The sequence below is a fragment of the Trichomycterus rosablanca genome, chromosome 20, assembly GCF_030014385.1.
Source record: "Trichomycterus rosablanca isolate fTriRos1 chromosome 20, fTriRos1.hap1, whole genome shotgun sequence".
Lineage (NCBI taxonomy): Eukaryota > Metazoa > Chordata > Actinopteri > Siluriformes > Trichomycteridae > Trichomycterus > Trichomycterus rosablanca.
This window is the reverse complement of record NC_086007.1, coordinates 1,419,567-1,447,500: the sequence shown is the minus strand read 5'-3', so window position 1 is coordinate 1,447,500 and position 27,934 is coordinate 1,419,567. Positions and strand designations below refer to the sequence as shown.

Genomic DNA, 27,934 nt, shown 5'->3' with positions numbered 1-27,934 from the left:
TATGCTACACTATACCTTCCTATGCTATGTTACACTATGCTATGCTATCCTAAGCTACACTATAATAAGCTATGCTACCCTATGATACGCTACACCATGCTACACTATATCTTTCTATGCTATGCTAGCCAATGCTATGCTACACCATGCTACATTATGCAATGCTACACTATGATACTCTATGCTATGCTTCACTATACCTTTCTATGCTATGCTACACTATACCTTCCTATGCTATGCTACACTATGCTATACTACTGTACAATATAATAAGCTATGCTAGCCAATGCTATGCTACTCTATGCTTTGCTACGCTATAATAAACAATGCTGCATTAAGCTATGCTAACACTGCGGATGTTAGCTGTGGTCGTACCCGCTCTCCTCCGGCGGTTTCTCCGTGTTGTTGATCCACCTGACGACGGCGGCGTTTCCCTCCTCCACCGCGTTCTGAGCCCAGACGTGAGCGGCCGAGTCGCGCGGTTCGTTTAAGGCCTGCTGTACAAACAGAGCCGGCCAATGAGAGAGCAGCGGGGCGTGGCGCTTCAGAAACGCTCGGCGGTCCTTCAGCTCGCTCGACTCACCTGTGCAGAATAAAACAGTGGCTTGAGATTTAAGGGCCTCGCTGAGGGGCCCGACAGAAGCACGTCATACAAACCAGAACCCGGTCGTACAGAAGTGAACGTAGTACTCCAGGAGGCGGGGCAGGAAGCCGTGGTGCACGTTAGCGTACAGGAAGTAGAAACTGGACAGCAGGTCGTCGACGGTCGGCCACTGAGCTCCTTTCATCTGAGGATAAAAACACAGACGTGAGCTGGACGCTTCAGGACGAGGTTAAAGGTCAGACATCACCGGGGAGACGGACTGACCAGGTGATTCGGGAGCTGGAGGAGCGCGGAGGCGTCGCAGTGGAGGAACGTGCCCCGCCCGAGAGGGTCCGACCGCACCCACAGATGAGCTGCAACAACAAACAATACAGGAACGTCTCAGAGTCAACCGCAGGTCACAGAGAACACGGGAACACAGAGAACTCGGAAACACAGAGAACAAAGAGAACACAAGAACACAGAGAGCATGGGAACACAGAGAACACGGGAACATAGAGAACACCGGAACACAGAGAAGACAGAAACACAGAGAACATGGAAGCACAAAGAACACAGAGAACACGGAGAGCACAAGAACACCGAGAACACAGAGAGCACAGGAACACAAAGAACACGGGAACACAGAGAACACGGGAACACAGAGAACACAGAAATCACAGGAACACAGAGAACACAGAAAACACAGAAAACACGGAAACACAGAGAACAAAGAGAACGCGGGAACAAAGAGAACACGAGAACACAGAGAACACGGGAACACAGAGAACACGGGAAAACAGAGAACACGGGAACACAGAGAACACAGAAAACACGGGAACACAGAGAACAAAGAGAACGCGGGAACAAAGAGAACACGGGAACACAGAGAACACGGGAACACAGAGAACACGGGAAAACACAGAACACGGGAACAGAGAGAACACGGGAACACAGGAACACAGAGAACACAGAGAACACGGAAACACAGAGAACACGGGAACACAGAGAACACGGAAAACACGGGAACACAGAGAACACGAGAACACAGAGAACACGGGAACACAGAGAACACAGAAAACACGGGAACACAGAGAACAAAGAGAACGCGGGAACAAAGAGAACACGGGAACACAGAGAACACGGGAACACAGAGAACACGGGAACACAGATAACACGGGAAAACACAGAACACGGGAACACAGAGAACACGGGAACACAGAGAACACAGGAACACAGAGAACACAGAGAACACGGAAACACAGAGAACACGGGAACACAGAGAACACGGAAACACAGAGAACACAGAGAACACGAGAACACAGAGAACACGGAAACACAGAGAACACGGAAACACAGAGAACACAGAGAGCACGGGAACACAGAGAACACAGAGAGCACGGGAACACAGAGAACACAGAGAACACGGGAACACAGAGAACACGGGAACACAGAGCACGGGAACACAAGAGAACACAGAGAGCACGGGAACACAGAGAGCACGGGAACACAGAGAACACAGAGAACACAGGAACACGTGACGTACCTGCCAGGATGACGTGAGCTCGGCTCCTCTCCTCCATCGTCGGGCAGTAAAGACGCTCGAAGGCCGACCGGACGTCTGGATGTTTGAGGATCAGAGGATCGTCCGGCTCCCGGCTGAGCGCTGAGCCCATCAGACTGAAACAGGACAGGGAGAGCAGGGACCACGGTCAGGCTCAAACGTCTGGAGTTTTAATTAGTTCATTTAATTATACACTAAATGTTATAGATTTATAAAATAAATTACAGTACAGGTTAGTTAGACGATTAGATCTGTTACCTGCGCAGACTCCGGGCCAGCCGGGAGAAGGTGGCCATGGGCACCCGGGTTTTTGGGTTCCGGGCCAGATGAAGCACCTTGTGCCAGGCGAGGGGGGCGTGAGTGGAGCTCAGGTCGGTGCACAGGTTCAGCAGGGCGTAAAGATCCTGCTCCCTCACACCTGTGGGTACAAGATACAGCTCAGAGTCCAATTTATTTCTATAGTGTTTAAAAGAACGGGGCGCTATGCTACACTATGCTACACTAAGACATGCTATTTTACACAATGCTACGTTACACTATACTCTGTTATACAATGCTATGCTATGCTACACTACACTCTGCTACACTATGCTATAATACACTATGCTATGCTACACTAACATATGCTATACTACACTATGCTATGTTACACTGTGCTATGCTACACTAAGATATGCTATACTACATGATGCTATGCTACACTAAGCTATGCTACACTATGCTATGCTATTTTACACAATGCTATGCTATGCTACACTAAGCTATGCTAAACTATGCTATGCTATTTTACACAATGCTATGCTATATGACACTATGCTACACTAAGCTATGCTACACTATGCTAAACTATGCTATGCTATTTTACACAATGCTATGCTATGCTACACGACACTATGCTACACTAAGCTATGCTACACTATGCTATTTTACACGGACGGGTCGTACCGGTGGCGCTGACGGTGAGAGCGGCCAGTGCCCAGTCCAGTCCTGCACCTCCGTACTGGTCCTGCAGCCTGGTCAACCCGAACTGCACCAGATCACTCAGGGTCACCGGGAGATTTTGCAGGTTCTCCTTCATCTGCACAACAACACACCATCAGAGTCGGGATTAAAAATACCGTGTGTAGCCAAAAGTATGTGGACAGCAGATGCACTAGCACTAGTGGTAGCCTAGTGAGTGGAGCTTGGGGCCATCAGTCATCAGCACCTATGCATAGTGGGTAGTGCCTAACTCACAGCAAGAAGCAAGAAGGGGCTGGGTTTAATTCCCAGGGGGCCAGGTGTGTGTGTCTGTGTGTGTGATGGACTGGTGGCCTATCCAGGGTGTTTCCTGCCTTTCGCCCAGTGAATCAGACCCACCGCGACCCTGACCAGGATAAAAACAGACTGAGTGTGACCTTCTCGAAGGAGGCGTAGTTCCTGAGCTCCTCACAGGCCAGTCGGAGGTACAGTGGACTCGCCGCTCCTTTCTTCATCAGCAGAGTCTGGAGCTGCAAACACAAACACACGAGGAGCTTCAGTCTCGCCGCTTCAGTCTCACCGCTTCAGTCTCGCCGCTTCAGTCTCGCCGCTTCAGTCTCGCCGCTGACCGCCCGCGTGGTCATTTTATTCATGTCTAAAGGATGAAACTGACCTGGTTGTTGAAGGCGGAGTCGCTCAGTTTCTTCCCGTAGGTGCTCAGCTCCTTCTGAACGATCTCTCTCCGGTCGGGCAGAGGTAACACACCTACCGGGAGCGCTACACAGTTCTTCTTCTTGCTCAGGGCCGCCCGGAGGGATGAATCTGAGGCGACGCTCAGCACCAAACACACGCCCTGATGACATCAGCAACATAAACGTTCTTACGTTTCTAACGTCTCTGGAACCGCACCATAATATGGGACGTCACTCGTCCATGAGAAGTCTACACTGTAATCCTAGAAAAAAACCACCCTGGAGTCGTGCTGCACCTACACTCGTCTGTGTGTCTCACCTTGGGAAGACGTTCTGGGATCCATTCAGAAACCGCTTGACCTCTGGGGTCGCGCACCAGATCGGCTCCGTCCACCAGCAGGGCCAGCGGTCGTCCTCTCTTCAGCTCGCGCAGCTGGCAGTGCCACTCTGACAGCAGCGCTCTGTGGGTACAAACGTACGAGAACTCCAGAGCCGGGCGCATTTCTCTCACACGCTGGTTTGAAATTGTATTTGGCCTCCAATCGATTCCTCTGATCCTCAGTTAGACTGAATTGATCCGACTTAATAAACACATAAAAACTTTACAAAAAGAGATGATACATTATTTATTATTACTTTATTATAATTTCATCTATCATTATTATATATTATGACATTATTGATTATAACATTATTTATTATTACATTATTATATTATTTATTATTACATTATTTATTATTACATTATTTCATTATTTATTATTACATTATTTATTATTACATTATTTATTATTTCATTATTTATTATTACATTATTATATTATTTATTATTACATTATTTATTATTACATTATTTCATTATTTATTATTACATTATTTATTATTACATTATTTATAATTACATTATTTATTATTACATTATTTTTACATTATTATATTACTTATTATTATATTATTTATTATTACATTCTTTATTATTACATTCTTTATTATTACATTATAACATTATTTATTATTATATTATTTATTATTTCATTGTTTATTATACCATTATTTATTATTATATTATTTATTATAACATTATTTATAATTACATTATTTATTATTACATTATTTTTACATTATTATATTACTTATTATTACATTCTTTAGTATTACATTATTTATTACTACATTATTATATTACTTATTATTACATTCTTTATTACTACATTATTATATTACTTATTATTACATTCTTTATTATTACATTCTTTATTATTACATTATTACATTATTTATTATTATATTATTACATTATTTATTATTTCATTGTTTATTATAACATTATTTATTATTATATTATTTATTATTACATTATTTATTATTACATTATTTATTATTGTTAGGTATTAACATTTGTTAGGTAGTTTCTCAAAGTCTCTGTTTCTTAAACTAGACTAGAACTTAACCAAGACAGGAATCATTCGTTGAATCTCGTACGAGGAAAGCACCCAGACCAGACAAGAAAAGTGTGTGTGTGTGTGTGTGTGTGTGTGAAGGCTAAACTACATGAGAACGTTTTCGAGAGAAGGACAGTTTTGATCAACAAGAACAAAACAACCTTCAGAACTGCATTCTCAGCTCATCAGCTCATAAGCGGTGAGAAGAGCAGAAATACTAATCAGACCATAAGTACATTGACATAAGTGTAACTAAGATCTAACAATTATTATATTATTTATTATTACATTATTTATTATTACAATATTTATTATTAAATTATTTATAATTACATTATTAATTATTATATTATTATTATTACACCTGGCTGTTGATTCTCGATTAAGCCCTGGACGAGTTTCAGCGTGGTCACTTAATACTTGGTGATATGTGTGTTGCACAGCTTTGTTCCCTAAATAAATAATAAATAAATAACGTTCCACTGCAAACCACGAAGAACCGACACTCACCTGTACGGCGTGTCTGAGGGTGGCGCCTCCTCCTGCTCCCCCCTCCTCTTCAGCCATTGGACCAGGCAGCGCAGAAGCGTTTTCACAGCAGAAGCCGATTGGCTAGGGGCCGTGGAGTAGGATATGACGTCACATACGGGTGCTGTTCTCATCTTGTCTGGAGTTTGTAGTGAGTGAGCGAGAGCAGCCTGAGGGAGAGAAGAAAGAGCTTTTATTTCACCAAGGGCCAGTTTAGACTGCCAGGGGCCCCTCGCCCCCGAGCTGTGCCCAATCTGGATCTTAGTGGTGGTGGGTCCACATGATCCTCCCATGTGATCTATTCAGGCTGAGTGTGACCCGGTCGGCAGGAGTCGCTGTTGAATGCTACCCCCGAGTCCTGGCTCTAAGGGGAGGTACCACTGGGATCAGGGGTCTATGGAATGAATGAATGAATTATTATTAATGTGATCAGTTACCATAAACGCCGTCTTGCCGAGTCCCGCCGCTCCGTCCACCAGCAGAACCCCTCCGTTCTTCTGGCACTCCTGAACTTTCTCTTTCGCCAGCGAGATGAGTTTGGCTCTGCCGTAGAAGTGGCGGCGCTGAGCGTCCTGATGCGCCTCCTGCTCCTTGATCTCGGACGTCAGATCGGCCTCGTCCGATTCCTGAAAATCACCAAGATTCGATTCTGTGGGGTCGCCTCACAACAAGAAGGGCATGGGTTCGATTCCCCACGCTCTCCCCGTGTCCGTGTGGGTGTGTGTGAGTCCAAGTGTTTCCTACCTTTCGCTCCAGTGAATCAGACCAACACCCACCGTGACCCTGACCAGGATAGTCGGAGCTAAAACAGACAGTGGATGAGATTTATTCTGACCTCTGTAAAGATGCTCTGTAACGCGCTCCAGAGGTCGTCCAGCACCGCCTTGGCGAAATCCTCCAGTCCTCTGAGGTAGGCTCTTCCGTCCACCACTCCACCCCACTCACACGGGTAACTGCACAGAAAAGGATCATGGGAAAATTATTAGGATCAAATAAACATTTTATTGCAGGTTTAATCACAACAAACATTTTTATTTTTATTAGTGACCTTATGGAACAGAACAGGCCCTTCCCCAAGCTGTTTCTACAAAGCTGTTATCAATTACGTTACACACTCACTAGCAGTGAGTATTCTTGACACACTGTGTGATCAGAAGTATGTGGACACTCCTCCTAACGTGCGTTTCTGATGCGGCTCTTACTTTTCCGTGACCTTGAACCCGTCGCTGCGGATCTGCGTCTTCAGATCCGACATCTTAGCCGCGGCTTCCTCGGATTCGGCCACGAAGTCTGACCTCCATTCCTCGGGCACCGAGCTGAACACAAGAGATAAATAAAGTGTTGTGTAATGCTTATCTGTTAACCGTCCAAGTTACTCAGGCTGTAACTAATCACTCTAAGGTTATTAGGAGAGTCATGAACGATGGAGGTGAGGCTGTACCTGACCAGCTGTGGAGATCTGAAGTAGAAGAACATGCGACTCTGAGCAGAATCGGGAAACACCGCCCGAAACTGGCGGATCTCCATCTCTGTGACCGAGAGCCCGTCAGGAGCCGAGCTCAGCTGGAGAACCGAAACACAGCGGAAACCCGCGCTCATGAATCATTATAACAGAGCTGATACTTCTAATAACCCTGCATAAACACGTCATAAACCTGAAAACCCTGCACTGAGGGTGAGGGATCTATTAGATGTGGATCTGATGGTGCGTGTGAGGGTGAGGGATCTATTAGATGTGGATCTGATGGTGAATGTGAGGGTGAGGGATCTATTAGATGTGGATCTGATGGTGCGTGTGAAGGTGAGGGATCTATTAGATGTGGATCTGATGGTGCATGTGAGGGTAAGGGATCTATTAGATGTGGATCTGATGGAGGTCTGTAGGTCCGTCCTTACCCAGCCGTACTGAGGGAGCTCGGGCAGCGATGGTCGGGGCGGCACCACGCCGTATCTTTCTCCCAGAATCCCCAGCAGCAGCTGTGAGCGGCAGACCTCGCTCAGGCAGATCTCGGTGGCGCGGGCCGACTGTTCCTCGGTGACGCCCCAGCGCAGGTCCACTTCCTGTAGGTGGAGGCACAGCGTGGCGGCACGGCGGCGCAGCTCGGGGAAGACGCTACGCAGCAGCGCGTCCCGCTCGGCGTGCATGTCTCTGAACGTAGACGAGATGAAGACCCGCACGCCCTGCCACCTGAGAGCCGACAGAGGAACCGAACAGTGTAAACGCACCAACGCAACACTTACAGTACACCAACAAAAGTGTTGGGACACGACCAGCATTGCTGAAGTGCCGCGGTACCTTAGTTTGGGAACAGCTGGCAGTGGCAGAACATCTGCAGTCCTCTCTGGTTTTGCAGGAGCTCCTGCAGGAGGTGGAATGTTGTGCAGTTTGTCCATCCCCTCCACGTGATCCAAAAACCTGGAGGAACCTCGTTCTGATATGAACCTGCAATACCAGGGTAGTTTTGGTAAAATGAACAGGGTGCTGGGTGGTGGTTTATGGCTGAGCAGTGGGCTAAGTTTGGGTGACTGGGTGGTGGGTTATAGTTGAGTGACTGGGTGGTGGGTTATGATTGAGTGACTGTGTGGTGGGTTATGATTGAGTGACAGGGTGTTGAGTTAAGGTTGGGTAACAGGGTGTTGAGTTAAGGTTGGGTAACAAGGTGTTGGGTTAAGGTTGGGTAACAGGGTGTTGAGTTAAGGTTGGGTAACAGGGTGTTGAGTTAAGGTTGGGTAACAGGGTGTTGGGTTATATTTGGGTAACTGGTTAGAGGGTTATGATTATGTAACTCGGTGTTGAGCTATGGTTGGGTGACAGGTGTTGAGTTATGAATGAGTGACAGGGTGTTGGGTTATAACTGAGTAACTGGTTAGTGAGTTATGATTAGGTAACTGGGTGTTGGGTTATAATTGGGTAACTGGGAGGTGGGTTATGTATCGGTGACTGGGTGTTGGTTCAACAGGAAGTGAGACGTGATCCTACCTGAACACCAACTCACTGAATCCGTACAGCGTTACGGTGTTGTGGTTCTGACGCTTTTTATAATAGACTTTACTGAAAAACACAGCAAACCAACAGAGTTCAGACACGGCTTTTTTTTGTTGCTATTTTACTCCCAATTTAGTCATAGCCAATTAGTCTTCTTCTGCTGGAAAACCCAATGGTGTACGAGAAGGGTATATATTCCTGACACGCCCTCCTGAAGACGTGTGTGCTGATCTCTATATTCCTCCACTTCTGTACAGGCACCTCGGCCTACTAATCAGGGTCCTTACATAGCATTAAAGACCCCTCCCAGTTTTTAGTCCAATCTTTTCCCACCCACAATACCATTGGCCGATTTTAACTGCTGCAGGCACCGCCCATGAGATGATCCCAGTTCCCTCCCGGTGTGAGGAGGGTGTAGAACTTACTATCCTCTTGTTAAGATGTTCAGACATAACGGCTGACAGATCGACTCCTTCCTGAACCTCTCAACCTCCGCGCTTAACACCCGGTCAACAAAAGAGTCGTCTATCATGATGATGTTATCCACCTGTAGAGCACAGAACAGAACACGTCAGCAGAACGAGAACGCGTCAAAAGCACCAGAACGCGTCAAAAGAACGAGAACGCATTCAGCAGAACAAAAACGCATCAACAGAACAGGAAGAAAGAAGGGATGGAAACAAGGACCAAGTGAAGGAACAAAGGAACAGAGAAAAGATGGAATGAAGAAGGAAGGTAAGACGGTCAGAAGGATGAATAAAGAGAAGGGCAGAGGGAGGAAGAAAACTAAGAAAAGAAAAGTAGAAAAGACAGATGGGTAGAAGGTAAGAAGCAGGAAAGAAAAGCAAATGAAGGACCTTTGTTTTCTCCTCCAGCAGTTTGGAGAAGAAGTTACTGCGATGCATCTTCTGAGTCGATTCAGAAAATTCCTGATAAAAGGAAAAAAGACAAAAATACTGTTAATTCTGTATTTTGATCTGTTTAGTTCTGATTCTGATTCTGTTCTGATCTGTTCTGTTCAGTTCTGATTCTGTACTCCAGCAGGATGACGTGATCATGACTCTTTGATGCGACGCTGCAGTAGTTCTGATGTTCTTGTAGGAATTCTAATGACGTGTAAAGCTGAATCAGATAAACCGGATCATCTCACCGTGTATTTCTCCATGGCGCTCCTCACGTTCTCCAGAAGGCTGTCAGACTGCAGTCTGAGCTCCTGAACCCCTTCCTCATCCGCCAGGAGGAATTGTGGGTGCTCGCAGCAGTGGCTGATTATCATTGCCACGAGCAGCGCCAACTCTTTGGACTACGACACACACAGAGACGACACGCTGTTAAAATAAAAACTCTGAAGCTCTGGATGAACGACCCTTCTGAACATGTGGTGGTCAGAAAGCTGGATTTCGATGGTTCCTGTTATCTTCATGATGAGCTCTTTGGTGCTAAAGTTTTGGCCATTAATTTGTTTTTTTGATCTTGACAATTAAAAGTCTTGGTCTTGTCTTGGTTTTGACCGTTTGAAATCTTGGTCTTATCCTGGACATGGGAATTTAAAGTCATAGTCATGTGTTGGTCTTGACTATTAGACGTCTTGGTCTTGGATTGATCTAAACAATCAGAAGTCTTGGGCTTGACCATCTAAGTCTTGGTCTTGGCAATCTGAAGTCATAGTCTTTTGTAGTCATCTAGACTATTTGAAATCTTGTTCTTGATCGTTTTACATTTTTGTCTTGACCTTTAAAAACCTTGATCTTGATTAATCTGGACAACTGCAGTCTTGGTCTGGAGAATTTAAAGTCTTGGTCTTGACCAGTGGTGGCTCCTGCTATATCTCTTGGAGGGGGGGGGGGGGGGGGTTAATAGTTGCGATGATGGCCAAGGTGACCCGTTCAATGGGTAAATTAAAGCTTAAATAATGAACATCTTAAGTCATCTGTCAGTTTGCCCTCACAAATAACTCTAAACATGGAGAGAGAGAGAGAGAGAGAGAGAGAGAGAGAGAGAGAGCAGCTTTACCGTTAATCATAAAATGAAGTAAAGCTTCACACTAACATTTTCATTCAGTCTTCATCAGATTTTTTTCAGCATTTCATCAGCATTTTATTTTAGGTGCAGCAGATCCAGAATAAAGATCGGGGGCATCGGGGCTGATGTGCAATGAATAAAGAAGCACAATTAAACAATTGGGGAGATACAATAAGTGCAAACACAATTCACAATTTAATAATGACATGACTTACTTGTAATTTACTTGTAACTTATAGGATTTCTCCCCTTTTGTAGATACTTGATGTTTAAATTCTTTAGTTGCTAATTTATCCTGATTACTACGATGACTGAATGGCATTTCCCTTAATGACACGATGGAGTTGCTCAGAACTGAGGTGATGTGTTATCGCGAATAACATCACGGCTGTGATCTACTGTACTCGCCTTCGGCTCGTGCCTGCAACCGAATCACAGCCATGATGTTATTCGCAATAACACACTCCCTCTCGTGTTCTATTGCTTTTATACAACAGTTTTTACAAAATAAAGAAAAAAAATAAATTAAAGAAGCCCTGAATTTCATAATAAATATGCTTTAATATTGACAATACCGTCCGCCAAAAAGTAGTTCCACAGCGAATATAAAGTTTAACACTACAAAGCAGACATCCCAAGTTGCAAAAACTCATTTCAGGGAAGTAAGAACAAGAAGAAGAAAAAGTCAAGAACCTCAGAAGGGAAAAAAGAAATAAAAAACCTCTCGCACACACCAAAGGATTATGGGTGATAACAGAACTTCTAGGAGCTGCTAACTGCTGGGCTATTAAGCTAACTGTTCGCGTTACAAACACATTAATGTTCCCTACATAGTGCACTAGATTGTGTATCAGATCACGGATATATGTTCCCTACATAGTGCACTAGATTGTGTATCAGATCACGGATATATGTTCCCTACATAGTGCACTAGATTGTGTATCAGATCACGGATATATGTTCCCTACATAGTGCACTAGATTGTGTATCAGATCACGGATATATGTTCCCTACATAGTGCACTAGATTGTGTATCAGATCACGGATATATGTTCCCTACATAGTGCACTAGATTGTGTATCAGATCACGGATATATGTTCCCTACATAGTGCACTAGATAGTGAATTAGACAATTGATTTATGTTCAGATAACGGATTTAAAACGCGATCGAGAAAAAAGTCGGTGTCGCCTGCGTGCGCATTTGTGTGCATGAAGCTTGTCGTTAATGGCAACGCGTCAGCGGAGTAATACAGTTGTGGTGTGAAAAGGCTGTGCTGTTATCACCAATATCAGCACGGCTAGAACGCTTCTCAACCAATCAGATTGTAAGGTCAGAACTAACTGATAGTCTATGAGAGCAATCCAGGGCGATTTTCAATCTTTTATGATCTTGACCATTTTAAGTCTTGCTCTGGTTTTGGTCTCGTTTTGGTCTTCTCCTGAACTTTAAAGTCATGACCGCAACCATTAGAAGTCTTGGTCTTGGATTGAGCTGGACAATTAAAGCTGTTGGTCTTGTTTTGCTCTTGGCAGTTTAAAGTGTGGTCTAGACTGGGTTATTTAAAGTTTTAGTCTTGACCATCTGAAGTCTTGGTCAGTGTTGCCACTGCAGGATGGGCAGTGTGATGTACTGTTTACTGACCGAGGCAGTGACCCTGTGGTTCGCCGGGTCAGTCGTGGGGTCAGGAGGGAGGCAGAAACCAGCTCCTGTCAATTCGTCATCAAACGACCAGTCACAGACGAGGATGATGAGTGTGGATCCTGACAGCGGAGGGACGTTGTACCTGCAGGAGATCTCCACGGCTTCCTCCAGAGCCTGAGAGTAGCGCTGCAGGAGCTCCGCGCTGTAGGGCCTCTGACTGAAACACACACAGGAACGGAGCATCACTGAGGACGCTCCTGGACCTGGACACAAAGCTCCACCCAAATCTCCTCACCATCAGACCATCAGAACTGATTACTAACCACGCCCGGCCTGGTCACACTACTGGTTGGGGAGACTCTGAGTGAGATACACACCTGGCTTTCTGCAGGTATTTACGCTTCCTGTCGTGACCGCGTCGGACGAAGGGCACACTGAGCGTAGAGCGTAGCTTCTTCCTACTCGCCTTCATCCAATCAAAATTGCGATATCTACCGCTGTAGGGCATCTTCTTTAAGATCCCACGCAGTATTTTCTTACTGGTGACCGCAGGTTTCACTGGGCTGCCGACTAGAGGGAAACAGCACAAACGGGTCGAGGACGTCAGAATTAAATCATAAATAAATAATATAAATATCTTTAAATTAAAAATGCTGAATGTCAGCTTTTATTTACAGCTACGTAAGGGTGCACTTGCCATATAGCTCATCAGGGGGGCATGGATTAAAGTGTCATGCCCACCTGCCATGCCAATAATGGCTGTGTAAATGATGTCTGTTTTATGTAGCTGATAGATAAAATGAGCAGATATTGTTGTGATAGTCACTATGTTTTGTAGGCAATATTTTATTCAAAGCAGTTCTGTTCTGTTCTGTTCTGTTCTGTTCAGCTCTGTTGTTCTTACCAAACTTCTTTAGCTTCATAATGACTTGATAAACCGACAGGAAGCGGAACGGGAACTGCCTGCTCTGGATCACAGCCGACTGTAAGAACAACACACACCTCGGTTAAACAGGTCCGAGTTCAGGAGGTTGGTGAAACATGACATAAGAACGCAGTGCTGGAGCGTCTGGGTGTTGAAGACTGTGGCAAGTGGACAAATATTGCCACAGGAACATTACAAAATCTAGATAAAAACAATCCAGGAAGAGCAAAGACTGTTAAAGTTGCAAATTTTAAAATACAGCAAAGGGGAAGCACCATATTAATTAGGGTTTTGGAACAGAGTGTCCAACGAGCTCCTGATCATGTGTCCACATACTTTTGACTAAAGAATATGAGATATATGGTGGGTGAAGGAGCTGGAGATGGATAGGGGGTGGAGATTTAAAAGAGGTGGAAATTTAACAGGGGGTTGTGTTGGATGGGGTAGGGTTAAAAAGAGGTGGAAATGTAAAAGGGCGTGCAGATTTAAGATTGGGTGGATATTTAGAAGGGGTGGAGATTAAAAACAGGGTGGATCAAAGAAGGGTCAAAGAAGGGTCAAAGAAGGGTCAAAGAAGGGTCAAAGAAGGGGGTGGAGGATTAAAAGTGGGTGGAGTTTGAGCGTTACCTTGGAGCAGAGTCGTTTGAGAATCTTGTCGTGGTGTTTGGCGCTGATGCCCTGCGTGATCATGTTCCTCAGGTTTCTCAGCATGGCCATGAAGGGCAGAGCGTTATTATCTAGAACCACAGTGCAGGGTTATTGGAACACAGCCGGTGACTGAACCTCACTGTTTTCTCACTGTCCACATATTTACTGCATAATTAAAGAAAAAATATATAGTGTTGATCCTACAGAGGGGTAAAAGGGTTACAGAGTGGAACAGAGGGGTATAGAGGGGTACAGAGTGGAACAGAGGGGTACAGAGGGGAACAGAGGGGTATAGAGTAGAACAGAGGGGTACAGAGTGGAACAGAGGGGTACAGAGGGGAACAGAGGGGAACAGAGGGTTATAGAGTAGAACAGAGGGGTACAGAGGGGTATAGAGTAGAACAGAGGGGTATAGAGTAGAACAGAGGGGTACAGAGTGGAACAGAGGGGTATAGAGGGGTACAGAGTAGAACAGAGGGGTACAGAGGGGTATAGAGTAGAACAGAGGGGTACAGAGGGGTATAGAGTAGAACAGAGGGGTATAGAGTAGAACAGAGGGGTACAGAGTGGAACAGAGGGGTATAGAGTAGAACAGAGGGGTACAGAGTGGAACAGAGGGTTATAGAGTAGAACAGAGGGATACAGAGGGGTATAGAGTAGAACAGAGGGGTATAGAGTAGAACAGAGGGGTACAGAGTGGAACAGAGGGGTATAGAGGGGTACAGAGGGGAACAGAGGGGTATAGAGTAGAACAGAGGAGTACAGAGTGGAACAGAGGGGTATAGAGGGGTACAGAGGGGAACAGAGGGGTACAGAGTAGAACAGAGGGGTATAGAGGGGTACAGAGGGGAACAGAGGGGTACAGAGTGGAATAGAGGGGTATAGAGGAGTACAGAGGGGAACAGAGGGGTATAGAGTAGAACAGAGGGGTACAGAGTGGAACAAAATGGTACAGAGGAGTATAGAAATGGGTATGGGGTACAGGGGGGTACAGAAGAGTACAGGGGGGTAAAGAGGGGTACAGAGTGGAATAGAGGTACAGAGGAGTACAGTGGAGGTATGGGGGGTACAGAGAGCTACAGAGTTGAACAGAGGGGTACAGGGGGTATAAAGGGGGGTACAGAGAGCTACAGAGTGGAACAGAGGGGTACAGGGGAGTACAGAGGGGGTACAGAAAGGTACATAGGGGTACAGAGTGACAGTGGGGGGTACAGAAGGGGTACAGCGATGTACATAGTGGAACAGAGTGACACAGGGGGTACAGAGGGGGGTACTGAGAGGTACATAGGAGTACAGAGTGACACAGGGGGGTACAGAGAGGTACGACGAGACTCTCCCAGTACCGATGAGTTTCTCCCAGGTAGCCGCCGTGTTCCCCTCCTGACTCAGTCGGGTTTCCCAGGTCTCGGGCTGCTTCAGTCTCATCCTCTGATTGGCTCTCTCACTCTCCCACACCCCACTGAGCCCACTGCGCCAAAACGCCCTGGCATCCGCCGGGTACCTGCACACACACACACACACACACACACACACACACACACACACCTATAATAAATACATGGATAATACACAGTGTCCACAGTGATTAATACGCTGCTCGTGACAATAAAGCCTCTCTTGAAGTGTGGTGATCTGATGCGTTAGGTGTGTTTGCGTTGCGTTCCACACAGTACAGAATGACCAACCTCTTTCCCAGAATGCTCATGACGAACTCGGCCGGCTGCTTGATGTGGAGGCGCTTTATTAATTTCTTCATGTTAAACTCGCTCTGCTGTTTGTCCAACGCCGAGTACTGCTGTATCTGAAGCTACAACCGTCACACACAGACAGACACAGGTCAGGACGCGAGGCGTTTAGAGAGTATTTAAGTTACGGCGTTTTGAATCGTTCTACAATGAGCAGGTGAGCAGGTAACAGGTGAGGGAATCATGATCGGGTATGAACAGGTATAAGCTTGCAAATAATTACGTCTGTAACCATCTGCCGTACTTAATATTGTGAAAAGATTCATAAAATCTGAAGAAATCTTGCCGGAAACCACTACTGAATATAAGTGACCTTCAAGACTTCCGACAGCATTGCATGAGAATAAATATCGCTACAGAAAACCGTTGTCGTTTAACACAGTCCACCGCTGCACTGAGAAACGTGGAACTCTATTACACGAATAGAACGTCATACATCAATTCTATAAAGAAATGCTGCTGAGTTCTCTGGGTTCAAGGCCATGTGGTCAGATGAGTCCACGATTCAGCTTGTTTTGGGAAAGCTGACAGTTTAGGGAAGGCCTTTTCCTGCTCCAGCATGACTGTGACCCTGACCTCAGCCCCACTCAACAGCTCTGGGATGAACCAGAACACCGACTGATAAATCATTGCACGGCCGTACAAATGCTGTTATCTTTTGACTGAATGGGCACAAATTCCCACAGACACGCTTCAAAGTCCTGTGAGTAGCTGAGATGAAGAGATGGACTTACGTGTATTTGAAGAGAAGGGACGTCGCTTTTAGTCAGATATGCCCATTCCTCCCACTGCTCGTCCGAAACCTCCTGCACAGAAACATACACACGCACACACACACACACACACACACACACACACACACACACACACACACAGAGACATTAGGATGAGGTGCAGCTCTGATTCGCCTGGCTCGGTTTATACCTTCATTACCTAAATAGTTGTTGCGAGATGTTTTTTTTGACACTGTACATGCAGTACATAGCAGTAGCTTTTTAAAGCATTTTTTCATGCACATTATACCAATTTAGACATATTTAATTCCCCTGTGCACTCTGGTGACCCCTGCAGCTGGACACGAGGTCGAGGCTCCTGCAGAAATGAACCGATTTTGAGGGTCCAGGGTAGCTTGGCAATGATGGGGCTTAAACTGCCAACCTTCTGGTTACTAGTCCAGCACTTTAACCACTGAGCTACCACTGCCCTGCCCTGCCCAGCGTCCAGCCTTCACTCCCCCAGACCAGTGGCAGAGCTGGGAACATGATGTGTCCAGACTTCATTCAATTTTTTATTTGATTCTTTATTAGGCAAGGCAGGTTTATGTGTATAGCACCTTTCATACACAGTGGTAATTCAAAGTGCTTTACATAAGGGAAAATTAAAAGCATTAAAACATTCCTGAGATCCAGAACTTCAGAAAGATTTCTTGCAAACATTTAGTTACAATTAAGAGAGCATGAAATTAAAACAAGAGAGAGAAAAAATTAAGAACATGAAAAACTAAAAGAAAATGTAGTAAATTGAGGGCCACACAGACCCAGAGCCACACAGACTCTCAGTAAATATCAATAAAAATAGGTCACACAGGCCTCACAGTGTGTGTGTGTGTGTGTGTGTGTGTGTTGCGTGTACCCCCACCTTGCGCTTCTTCTTCTTGTTGTGTTTGCAGCGGTGTTTGCGGGTGTTGTACTTGGCCAGCTGGTACTCGCTGAACTGCTGGAATTTATCCGTCAGCGCTTTCTTCAGACACGACGGGAGAGATTTACTGAAACACTGAGAGAGAGACACAGAGGACGTGACCACCACGCAACACCGACCAATCAGAGCCAAGAAGTATAAAGACACCCGTCCTGATCACTGAGTTCAGATGTTTCAGCCACATCATTCACTAACAGGTGCAAAAATCAACAATGTGAATAAAAATGATGTTTGAGGAAGGTCCTGTCCTGTTCCCACATGACTGGACTGATCGTGCACAAACCCACTTCCATAAATGCAGTACCTTTGGGATACCAACAAACACAAAGCAGCTTTGAAGTTCGTGGCTGTGTTCCAATTCACTTCACTCCAAACTAATACATGACAAATTAGTACACACCTGTAAGTGTCTATATTTTTTCTATACATTATATTGCCAAAAGTGCCAAAAAAACAACCTCTATGTGACCTTTATAGGTAGAACAGCCACTTTTCTGAGTAGGCTTCTCACTAGACTTTGAAGTATGTCTGTGGGAATTTGTGCTCATTCAGTGAGAAGGCTGGGCACTGATGTTGATGTTCCGGTTCATCCCAGAGCTGCTGAGGTCAGGGCTCTGTTCAGGAGTCCCAACTCACCGTGCTGTAAATCCTCGTCACTTCCAGCCAATCGGACGGCAGCTGCACGGCGGCGCAGAAATACCTCCTCAGGTGAGGTTTCGAGTCGGGCAGGTGGGCAGCCAGGGCGAGCAGGAAGTTGGCGGTGATGCGGATGTTCAGTTCCTGTCTGGTGTAAACCGCCACCTGATGGAGAGATAACAAACAGAGCATCACGTTCCTGGATACAACACCAGGGGGCGCCACCCACGTCCACCGGCGGCCGTACCTTCAGCAGGAACTCGGGGTCGCTCGGGGTGATCCACGCGCCCATTTTCTCCAGGTGGTCCCACAGAGAGTCACTGCATTTCCAGCCCAGCGAAAGGGGTTTCATCTTCTTCTGCACCAGGGAGCAGCAGACCAGGTTCAGGAACTGGTACTGATCACACACACACACACACACACAAGAACTAGACTCTGGCACTACTAACACGACCCCGTACCATTACAGACCCTGGCACTACTGACACAATCCTATAACATGACAGGCCCTGGCACTACTGACACAATTAATTAACATGACAGACCTGGGCACTGACATGACTCCGTACCATTACAGACCCTGGTACTACTGACATGTGCCTGTATCATTACAGAACCCTGACTTTTGGACTGATATCAGTGTGGATGGTCCATTTTGTCTCTGATTCAACGCACATGGTGTCCAGTTCTAGTCCAAAGAAAGATCTGGAATACTGTTTTGGTGAGCACAAAAGACACGTTTCCACTGTGTGATGGTCCATCCTAGATGCCCCCAAGCCCAGAGAACTGGACGCCACTTCTGGACATGGTTAACATAAGGCTTCTTTTTTGCACAGTAAAGTTTTAAGTATCATTTCTGAATAGAACTGTTGCAGGTATCAAATGTGTTTCTAATTACAAACTACAATAAAGTGGATCAGTGGAAAAAAGATTTAAGAGAATTAACACATCACAGACGTCCCAACTCTTCTGGAAACAGGGTTTGTATATTGGATTATATCTTGTCGTTCTCACCGAGAGATCTGTATTTACCTTCGTCTCTTTTAGAATTTCCGCATGATCATCAGATCCGGTATCGACCGGCCCGAACTCTTCACTGAGATCCAGTTTCTGCTTCTCTCCGTCCTCGGTCAGTCCCAGGTCCAGCACCGGCATCTCAGCGGGCGGATCCACGTCCATCTCCGGCTGCTCCTCGTCATCAGAACCCTGAAATGCACAGGTACAAACGTGACACACCCACACCTCACGTGAGCAGAACTGTCCGGCTCTTCTTTTACACCAGCCAGCAGTGGATCCTTACTGAGAGTCACACAGACCGTCTGTCCAACCTTCCCTTCCACAGACATGACCAATCGAGCCTGTTGAGAGCCAGACAGGCCGGTAGCACCACTAAGACCTGAACTTGGAAAGCATCAGGGGGTTCAGGTTTGTGTATGAGCAGTTTTCGGCAGAAACTTTGCAACAGGGCTGATAAATTAGGGGATTTACAAGCCTTTCATATATTTTGGGATTATATATTTGACAAAATTACTTTTACGCAGGAGTTTGGAAAGGGCGTGGCTAAAATAGTTTAAAAAGCGAGCACCTCTTCACTCTCTTCTCTGCTGGACTGAAGCTCCTCGATGGAGCACAAGTCCATTTTTTCCAGTTTCACATCCATCAGAAGGGGGCGCTGTGATCCGAATCAGAGGGCTCAGAGGGTACGGAGAGCAGAGGGAGGGGACGAGCAGGGGTTTCCGTTTCAGCAGGGTGTTCTCGGTGCCGGTCAGAGCCGAGGACGGACGGAGCAGGTCGGACGAGGTGGACAGCAGGGGGCACGAGGACGAGGTGGAGGACAGGCTGGACGGGAGCAGCGCAGGACACGAGGAGGTCAGACTGGACCGGGGATGAAGCAGGAACGACGAGGCCTCGGTCAGGATCCGGTTCTCCAGGGCAGGGCCGGTGCAGCTGGAGAAGCGTGGAGGCTGCGCGCCGGGTTTCGGGTCCTTCGTTTCAAGAGAGGAGCATCCACCCTAATCCGGACGCCTCAGCTGAATCTGGAGATCTGAAGGAAAGAGGAGGAACGTTAAACGTGATCTGTTGTACCAGGGCGTGTCCTGTTGTTACAGAGAACTCAAGAATGAAGCTACGAGCTCAGCGACCTTTGGAGTTTTTTCTTCTGACTCAGACGCCGTTCATCTGAGTGATTGATCTGTGCAGCACAAATACCGTCCTAATCTTTATAAATTCTATTATAAACCCTCCCACACATCTGAAATAAATATGTGGGTGGATCTTTAGTATTGTCGGATTTATTGGCACAATAACGCTAATCTGCAGAACAGGTTGGTATGGCAAATCAATTCCAAATACTGCAGGGTGAAATTAGCACCAGTTTCTTTCTAATCTAGTCGTATCCAATTCCCTGAACATATTTTATCTTTACTGCTGCAGACCTCTACTCCCGACATGAGCGACATGACAACACACATCCTCTCTGACACGTGTGCAGTACCTACCGCTTCTTTTCACCTGCACCAGGTGGGTTCATATTGAGATCTGTATCGCGCATTGACTGAGTCAAGCACTGATCTCCATTATCCCCCTATCTGCATATACCACTTTGTTTACACTCTGTGATCAAAGCCCAGGGTCAGCTATTGTACAGAAAGGGTTTAGGGCCTCGCTCAAGGGCCCAACAGTGGCTGCATGACAAAGCCGGGAGTCAAAGCCACAACCATCCGATTGATACCCCAAAGTTCTACCCACTAGGCTACCACTATCCCGGGTCAACACTGCCCCAAGTGAACAAAACATTTGGGAAACCACTCACTCCATTAGGTACTGCATGTCAGCAGTTTGGCATGTTCTTCACGCCAAAAAAACGACTCCTGATGAGCAACAGCAGTGAACGGGAAGAAAAACTCCCTAAACAGGACAAGGATTAAACCCTGAGATGAACCAAACTCAATCCTGCTTGTGTGCTCTGATTTCTTCCCACTTTCTTTCTGCAAAAACATGCAGAAGGTGGATTGGCTGCCCTTAATTACCCCTAGGTGTGAGTTTGTAAGGGGGGTGTTTGGGAAAGTAAGTATGTGTATGATTGCCAGTAATGGGTTACACCCCGTCCAGGCTGGATTCCTGCCCTGCGCCCAGTGTTCCACGTTGGCACCGGGGCAGCCGCGACCCTAACCAGGACAAAGCGGTTAATGAAAACGAAAGAATGTGGACTTAAGGGAGCCATAAAGATCTTGTGCAGGTGGGTTTAGGGGTAAATTAAGAGAATTTAAGAGAATAATGTTGTTATAATGTGTTTTATATGCGCCTATAAGCGCTGAACATTTCTATACAAGCACGAACACAAGCGAACACAGTAAATCTATACAGTAAATACAAATTAGATAATCTATAAATTTTACCTTTAATAAAAATAATAATGACAAATAAGAATGTAATCAATTCTTCTGAGTTCTGTATTTCAATACTTCCTTAAACTACCAACAGCTGCATAGGTTACCGTGTATAAACATCCTTTTACCGTAATACTCACAGTAAATGCGCACAATCACTGTTTATTCAGTGTAAAACTACCGTAATGACTCAACACTACCGGTATATGCCCGAAAGTTTATGGACATGGATAAATATATCAATAATGAAGTATTTATGTAGCATAAATTATATTAAAATACCTAATATGTTTTCTTGTAGCTTATTATTATCTAAAATTTCAATTTTGAGGTATAAATCTATTAAAAACATACCAATTTCGGGTATTGTGTTTTTGAAATGTGAATGTATTTATTGATTAGGATTTTACCGTCATGTTTTACACACTTTGTTTACACTAATGTTAGGAGAGGTAGTTATTATATACAGGTAGTTACTGGTTACACAAGACTCATCAGTTCACAAGTTTAATATCAATCTTGTATCTCCAGTTCACCTCACTTGCACGTATTTGTAATGTGGGAGTAAACCGGAGCTCCCGGAGGAAACCCACACTGGCACAGGGAGAACATGCAAACACCAAAAACGACTAGAGAATGCTAATACAGCATAGTAAAAATAATATCGACATTAAAAATGGTGTTAGCTTTGTGTCCACAGACTTTCAGACATGATACATTCTTTGCTGATTTTATTGCATCTTTAAAGCAAACGAATTTTACAGGAATTACATTTAATGTAAACATTCACTTTATTATGTTTTGTAGTGTATATACACCGGTGAGACAAAACATTAGAGCCACCCCCAAAAAAACCTTCATGAAAATGCCTGTTTGGTACCAATGGTGCATGTGAAAGATCTATTAAACATTGGTCTGATGGAGGTTTCTTGTATTTCACTGTTCAGTGTAGCAGATCTGATCAGCTTCAAGACCGAGACTGACCTTGATAAGGACCAGACGACTGGGTTGACGAGCCACAAATTGCCGACAGGTTGTTGGGCGGCCAAGACTCGTTAATGCCAGAGGACCTTTAGGGCTGTGGTGTCTGGACCAAAAGCAGATGGACTGATTCAGATGTCTCAACATGTCAGAGCTGTTCTGGCAGCTATTAGGTGGGTGGTCCTGATATTTAAGCTCACCAGTGTGTATTTAAAAATAATTCTAAATTATGTTTTCTCTTCTAGTGCATTTTTATTATTCCTAAAGTGCAGCAAAACAGTTAGTAAAGCCCTTCAGAATTACAAAAGATTAATTTAAAGCTTTAAACACAAAGAGTGAAGCAGAAAATCACCAACCAGCTTAACATACAGTGTAATCTTTGGTGTAATGAGGACATTGAGCTACAGCATTGACAACAAACCCCCTAAAATAACCCCCGCTGCTACAGAGACTACAGATATTAGGTGATTGTAGATGTTCCTGTTCTAAGAAAATAATGTGGAGGTGAAACCATGATAATAATATATAATAATATCACAAGAGTTTAGATATGCAACCTTCCTTGAAACATGCACACTTACCAACACATAAAGAAATAATTAAATCATAATTAAATGTTCTAAAAAATAATCCAGGTATTTTTTTATACAGGTGATTTTTATAGTCCCTCACCTCAATCAGACTGTATATGGTAGTTGCTCTGGCTACATCTCAACAGCTCTATACTGTATATCAACATGAATTCATGTGTTTCATCCACAACAGTTGCTAACAGGTTTAAATAAATCAGTTATATAGAAAAAATTATATGCTTCCAACTTTGCAGCATCAGTTTAGGGAAGGCCTTTTTCTGCTTCAGCATGAGGGGCACAAAGCAAGCTCTATAAAGACATACCTACCAACCAAAACATGCAGTGGGTGGATTGGCTGCTCTGAACTGTTCCTATGTGAGTAAATGTGTAAGTGTTCAGGTGTGTTTTTCCATCCTGAAGGATCTGACTGAACTCATGAGGTGTGTGTTGACTGGTGGGTGCAGCGTGGAGGTGTTTCTCATCCTGTCCAGGACAGGAAGTAGATCTGCCCCAGTGCATCTCCACACACCACCTGACTCGAGTCATTGGGGTTCACCTGCAGAACCTCCACCGGTGCAGCGCACACAAACAGTCCCACCTACAGACACAGACATTATTACAATAGAATGATCACTTCTGGGTTCCAACAGCAGCACCGATCCTATTTTTCCATTAATATTCATCTTTAATCTTCCTGGTTATAATTACTTTATTAATATAGTCCCATACTTACTTTAGGTTATTATGACATCTTGGATATTTTGACTATTACTTTGAGTGTTTATCTGATAGCAGCAGTGAGAAACGAACTGACCTGTTTCTTGGTGGTCCTGTCCCACAGTTTGACGGTCCTGTCGTAGGAAGCTGAGACGATGGTGTTGGTGGTGAGATGTAAAGCACTGATCCTGTCACTGTGAGCCTGCAGGAGCCAAACATAATCAGAAATGAGCTCAGAATGATCCAGACAAGCTTACGACTCCACGTTTAGCGTCCAGCACCTCGACACGCGCTCTTCTTTCACGTATTCTAGCTCGTTTGGAAGCTGGGGTCAGAGCGCAGGGTCAGCTACTGTACGGCTCCCCTGAATCATAAAGAGTTAAGGGCCTTGCTCAAGGGCCCAACACTGACTGCACTGCATAGCTGAGATTAGAATCTGCAACCTTTCAGGTGGTAACCCACAGGTCTACCCACTAGGCTCCCACCGTCCATCATGATGTGATTCGTTCACAGACTCGTGATCATGAATAAAAGAAAATAAAAGAAATTCAGGAAGGGGGCACAAACTTTCTCACAGCACTGTACATTCATAGCTAAAAGTATATGGACACCTGAAAATGAGCACGTTCTGTAGTGTGAGCATTAGACGTTGCATGTCATTTACTTCACACACTAAAACACCTGGACGTAATCATTAGGGGGTGTCCACATACTTTTGGCCATGTCGTGTACGAGGTTGTGATGCTGATGCTCACCGGTCTCCGGGGACTCCAGGCCTTCAGGTCCGGCGGCTGGTTGAACCACATGTTCCCGATGGAGTCTCCACACACGGTCAGTTCTGCACAGTGAACACAGAGCATGGTGAAGAACATGCTAAACCACACTTGCTATTGCACAGTGAATTCACTCATGCACTCACTCAGGAACACTCCACATACTGGTACGTTCATGGCAGGTTAAATGAAACTGAAGGGGCCAGGGTAACCGCATGGACATGGGGGAGAATATGCTAAACTACACATGAAAGATGATGGGGATCAAACTTTGGACCTTGGAGTTGTGCGACACCAGAAATTCCCTGCACTGTCACCGTATTTTCTCTGTTTACAATGATTTAACCCTTAATAGTGGATTGTCCTGGTCAGGATTGTGGTGGGTCCTGTGACACTGGTAACTGGATAGTCAGTCACTCAGTCAGTCAGTTACTATGTCTGTCAGTTACTCGGTCAGTTACTCAGTCAATCAGTTACTCAGTTGGTCAGTCTGTCAGTTACTCGGTCAGTTACCCTCTCAGTTAGTCAGTCAGTTACTCAGTCTGTCAGTCACTCAGTCAGTTACTCGGTCAGTTACTTAGTCTGTCAGGTACTCATTCAATCAGTTACTCAGTCTGTTAGTCACTCAGTCAGTTACTCAGTCTGTCAGTTACTTAGTTAGTCTGTCAGTTACTCAGTCAGTTACTCAGTCTGTCAGTCACTCAGTCTGTTAGTCACTCAGGCAGTCACTCAGTCAGTCAGTTAGTTAGTCTGTCAGTTACTCAGTCAGTTACTCAGTCTGACAGTTAGTTACTTAGTTAGTCTGTCAGTTATTCAGTCAGTCCATTATTCAGTTTGTTAGTCACTCAATCACTTGGTCAATCAATCAGTCGGTTACTCAATCACTTGGTCAGTCAGTTACTCACTCAGTGCACACCTAAGGACAATTTAAAGCAGCCAGTCATCATTCTCTGTGTTTTAGGGGGCCGACTGAAAACTCTGCAAAGAAACCCACCTAAAGAAAGGGAAAACATGCCAAACTCCACACAGACCAGAGTTGAGAATGGAGCCCATGTTTCTTAGAGAATGACCAAACGTACCGTCGTGTGTAGCGGCGGCGGTGATGCTGTAGATCCTCTCCGTCTGCTTCTCCTCCTCATCTTCAGCTCGCGGACTGATGGTGTCGATCCTCTCCATCTGGTTCTCCTCCTCCTCCTTCTCCTCATCATCTTCAGAACGCAAACTAAGCTCTGCGTCCTCAACCTGATCGTACTTAAAACCCGAGCTGAGGGGGGCGTTAGGGTCGAGAACCATCTACAGGAACACAGGAACGACCTCGTTACCTCACATCCTCTTACAGAACGTCTGTCCAGATTCATACATGATGTTTAGAACCTAAACTTCTTTATAACTGGACATAAAGCACCTGATATTTTCAGTAATGTGTTAAGCTTGTCTGTCATTCATGTCCCAGTGGTTCCAGAACAGATTTCAACCAGGTCTTAATGACCAGAGATGTTTGGAGGACGTACTCGCCTCGTAAACTCTGTCTAAGTAGAGTGTCTAAATAATCTGATTATGAGCTCCATGTGTTATTAGAATCCTCTTTACTGAGGCAGCTGATCAGGTAGGTAGTAGGGGAGCAGGGCGGGTCACTAGGTTTTCAGACAGACCAACAGTGTGTGTGTGTGTGTGTGTGTGTGTAGTGTAAATGTAGAACAAAAACTCACCAGACGTGCTGTCTTGATCTCTTGAACTTCTTCTCCCAGTATGCACAGTCCGTTCTCAGCACTTCTTTTAACTGCCAAAACACGCAAGCGGTACTTCAACCTGCGACCAGACGGGGGCGACAAAGAGCCTCAGAACCAACTGACCCCTGCATGGGTCACTTTATTGGAAATGAAAATGTAATCTGAGCGATCGTTTTACTAAGATATTTATTTTAACGTGCCACGTCCATCTATCTGTGTACCAAAAGTGTGGGACGGAGATTTCTGCCAGAAAAGTGTGACTAAATCTAGAATGAATTCACAGCCTTTATAGCTTTTAGCCCCATATTCGTGGTCCGAATCTGTGGTGCTATCGGCCGGGAAGGCCTCTTCTCTGTCTAAACAGCCTGGCTATCAAGAGGTGCACTTCTCAGTGCGCTCTCAGTGCAGGTCCCAAGCCTGGAGAAAATAAGGAGGGCATCCGGCTGTGCCAAATTAGGCCTGTGGATCAGAATGATGCCTCAATACAGGAGCAGTCAAAAAAGAAATGGTTTATAGCTTGATAAGGTTGCCAGGTCTTTATTTATTAACTCCTGGTACTTTACAGAGTTCAAGATTCTGTGTATCCAAAAAAGAAAGAAAAGCAGCACCAAAACATCATAGATCCTCCACCACACATACAGTATGTATGAGCATTGCCTGTTTTTTTTACCAAGAACTTCTGTTCTGACTTTAGAACCTGTCCGTGTGCGAGTGTGTGTGTGTGTGTGTGTGTGTGTGTGCTTACTCGTCTATTTCTTGGCGTTCTTCTTTGACAGTGGAGAAGACGTCGATGATCATGGAGTCCACACACACCCCCAGCAGAGTGGTGTAATAATGCAGGAACTTCACGTTGTTTGCCAATGTGTACACCATCACTTCAGACATACTACAACACACACACACACACACACACACACACACACACACTTAGTGCTGCATATTAAAGCTGGAACAGGTTTAGAACGTCGTGGTATCTGCCTTTATTTACAGAACCAGTTAGAACGTTATTGAAAATCTCACTAAACTGGTATTTTTGTCTCTATATGCAAAAAAAAATCGTCATTTATTAATAAATGTGTCTGAATTCACGTCAGTCGTTCAGTTGGGAGATTTTTGGCAGCTCTGAGGTTACTTCCTATTTAGACAGGCAAGTTTCTAGCACGGGGTGAGGACACATTGTTCGTGCCCCGTACATCCAGCGCTCGGATTGTGATGCTAAAGTTAAAGGCAACATTAGTTCAGTGGATACGGTACTGGACTAGCAATCAGAAGGTTGCCAGTTCAAGCCCCACCACCAAAGAATAACCACATAAGAATAACTGCACCTTATAACCACTGTGAATGTTTACAGGTGAATGTGTGTGTGATCTGTGTCTGGGGCAGGTGAAGCCTCTGCCAGGTGAAAAGAAGCGATCGGCGGATGTGTATGTCTTACCTCGGCCCTCCTTGATAAGGGTGGGGGTGGCCACAGCGACCAGAGAGAGCTAAACTGGACTGGGTGAAAAAAGGAGGGAAAAGTGTGTATGGTCATGTGACTTTTTACCCCGTGATGGAGCGGCGTGAGTCTCTCAGGAGCTTCCACACACTCACTGTACAGTCACCGCATCCGACCGCGACCTGATCGTCCGGTAATCCTGTCACCGCCCGAACACAGCTCTCACTCACCTACACACACACACACACACACAGTTACAATCGG

General features: G+C 45.3%; 2 protein-coding genes across 2 annotated transcripts in view; both read right to left on the bottom strand.

The window, feature by feature from the left end:
• The window catches only part of LOC134334816 (telomerase protein component 1-like), a 26,431-nt gene extending 5,899 nt beyond the window's left edge, over positions 1-20,532 (bottom strand). Inside the window, exons 1-34 of the mRNA XM_063017282.1 lie at positions 20,509-20,532; positions 19,728-20,058; positions 19,321-19,469; positions 19,106-19,279; positions 18,321-18,470; positions 18,074-18,238; positions 17,372-17,512; positions 16,474-16,545; positions 15,680-15,801; positions 15,338-15,495; positions 13,974-14,083; positions 13,326-13,404; positions 12,799-12,991; positions 12,422-12,638; positions 9,906-10,058; positions 9,613-9,684; positions 9,181-9,302; positions 8,750-8,821; positions 8,066-8,212; positions 7,666-7,957; positions 7,211-7,332; positions 6,972-7,085; positions 6,605-6,722; positions 6,207-6,395; positions 5,752-5,939; positions 4,119-4,260; positions 3,781-3,960; positions 3,545-3,637; positions 3,093-3,225; positions 2,406-2,565; positions 2,130-2,263; positions 869-957; positions 674-788; positions 376-583 (exon numbers count right to left, since the gene is read on the bottom strand). Coding sequence (XP_062873352.1) covers positions 376-583; positions 674-788; positions 869-957; positions 2,130-2,263; positions 2,406-2,565; positions 3,093-3,225; positions 3,545-3,637; positions 3,781-3,960; positions 4,119-4,260; positions 5,752-5,939; positions 6,207-6,395; positions 6,605-6,722; positions 6,972-7,085; positions 7,211-7,332; positions 7,666-7,957; positions 8,066-8,212; positions 8,750-8,821; positions 9,181-9,302; positions 9,613-9,684; positions 9,906-10,058; positions 12,422-12,638; positions 12,799-12,991; positions 13,326-13,404; positions 13,974-14,083; positions 15,338-15,495; positions 15,680-15,801; positions 16,474-16,545; positions 17,372-17,512; positions 18,074-18,238; positions 18,321-18,470; positions 19,106-19,279; positions 19,321-19,469; positions 19,728-20,058; positions 20,509-20,532 — 4,928 coding nt within the window. The remainder of the gene's footprint in view (positions 1-375; positions 584-673; positions 789-868; positions 958-2,129; positions 2,264-2,405; positions 2,566-3,092; positions 3,226-3,544; positions 3,638-3,780; positions 3,961-4,118; positions 4,261-5,751; positions 5,940-6,206; positions 6,396-6,604; positions 6,723-6,971; positions 7,086-7,210; positions 7,333-7,665; positions 7,958-8,065; positions 8,213-8,749; positions 8,822-9,180; positions 9,303-9,612; positions 9,685-9,905; positions 10,059-12,421; positions 12,639-12,798; positions 12,992-13,325; positions 13,405-13,973; positions 14,084-15,337; positions 15,496-15,679; positions 15,802-16,473; positions 16,546-17,371; positions 17,513-18,073; positions 18,239-18,320; positions 18,471-19,105; positions 19,280-19,320; positions 19,470-19,727; positions 20,059-20,508) is intronic.
• Positions 20,533-22,178: 1,646 nt separating this feature from the next.
• LOC134334116 (telomerase protein component 1-like) overlaps positions 22,179-27,934 on the bottom strand; it is a 44,718-nt gene continuing 38,962 nt past the window's right edge. The window contains exons 49-55 of the mRNA XM_063016301.1: positions 27,779-27,900; positions 26,981-27,121; positions 26,215-26,314; positions 25,585-25,798; positions 24,488-24,570; positions 23,830-23,934; positions 22,179-23,613 (exon numbers count right to left, since the gene is read on the bottom strand). Coding sequence (XP_062872371.1) covers positions 23,494-23,613; positions 23,830-23,934; positions 24,488-24,570; positions 25,585-25,798; positions 26,215-26,314; positions 26,981-27,121; positions 27,779-27,900 — 885 coding nt within the window. The 3' untranslated portion in view covers positions 22,179-23,493. The remainder of the gene's footprint in view (positions 23,614-23,829; positions 23,935-24,487; positions 24,571-25,584; positions 25,799-26,214; positions 26,315-26,980; positions 27,122-27,778; positions 27,901-27,934) is intronic.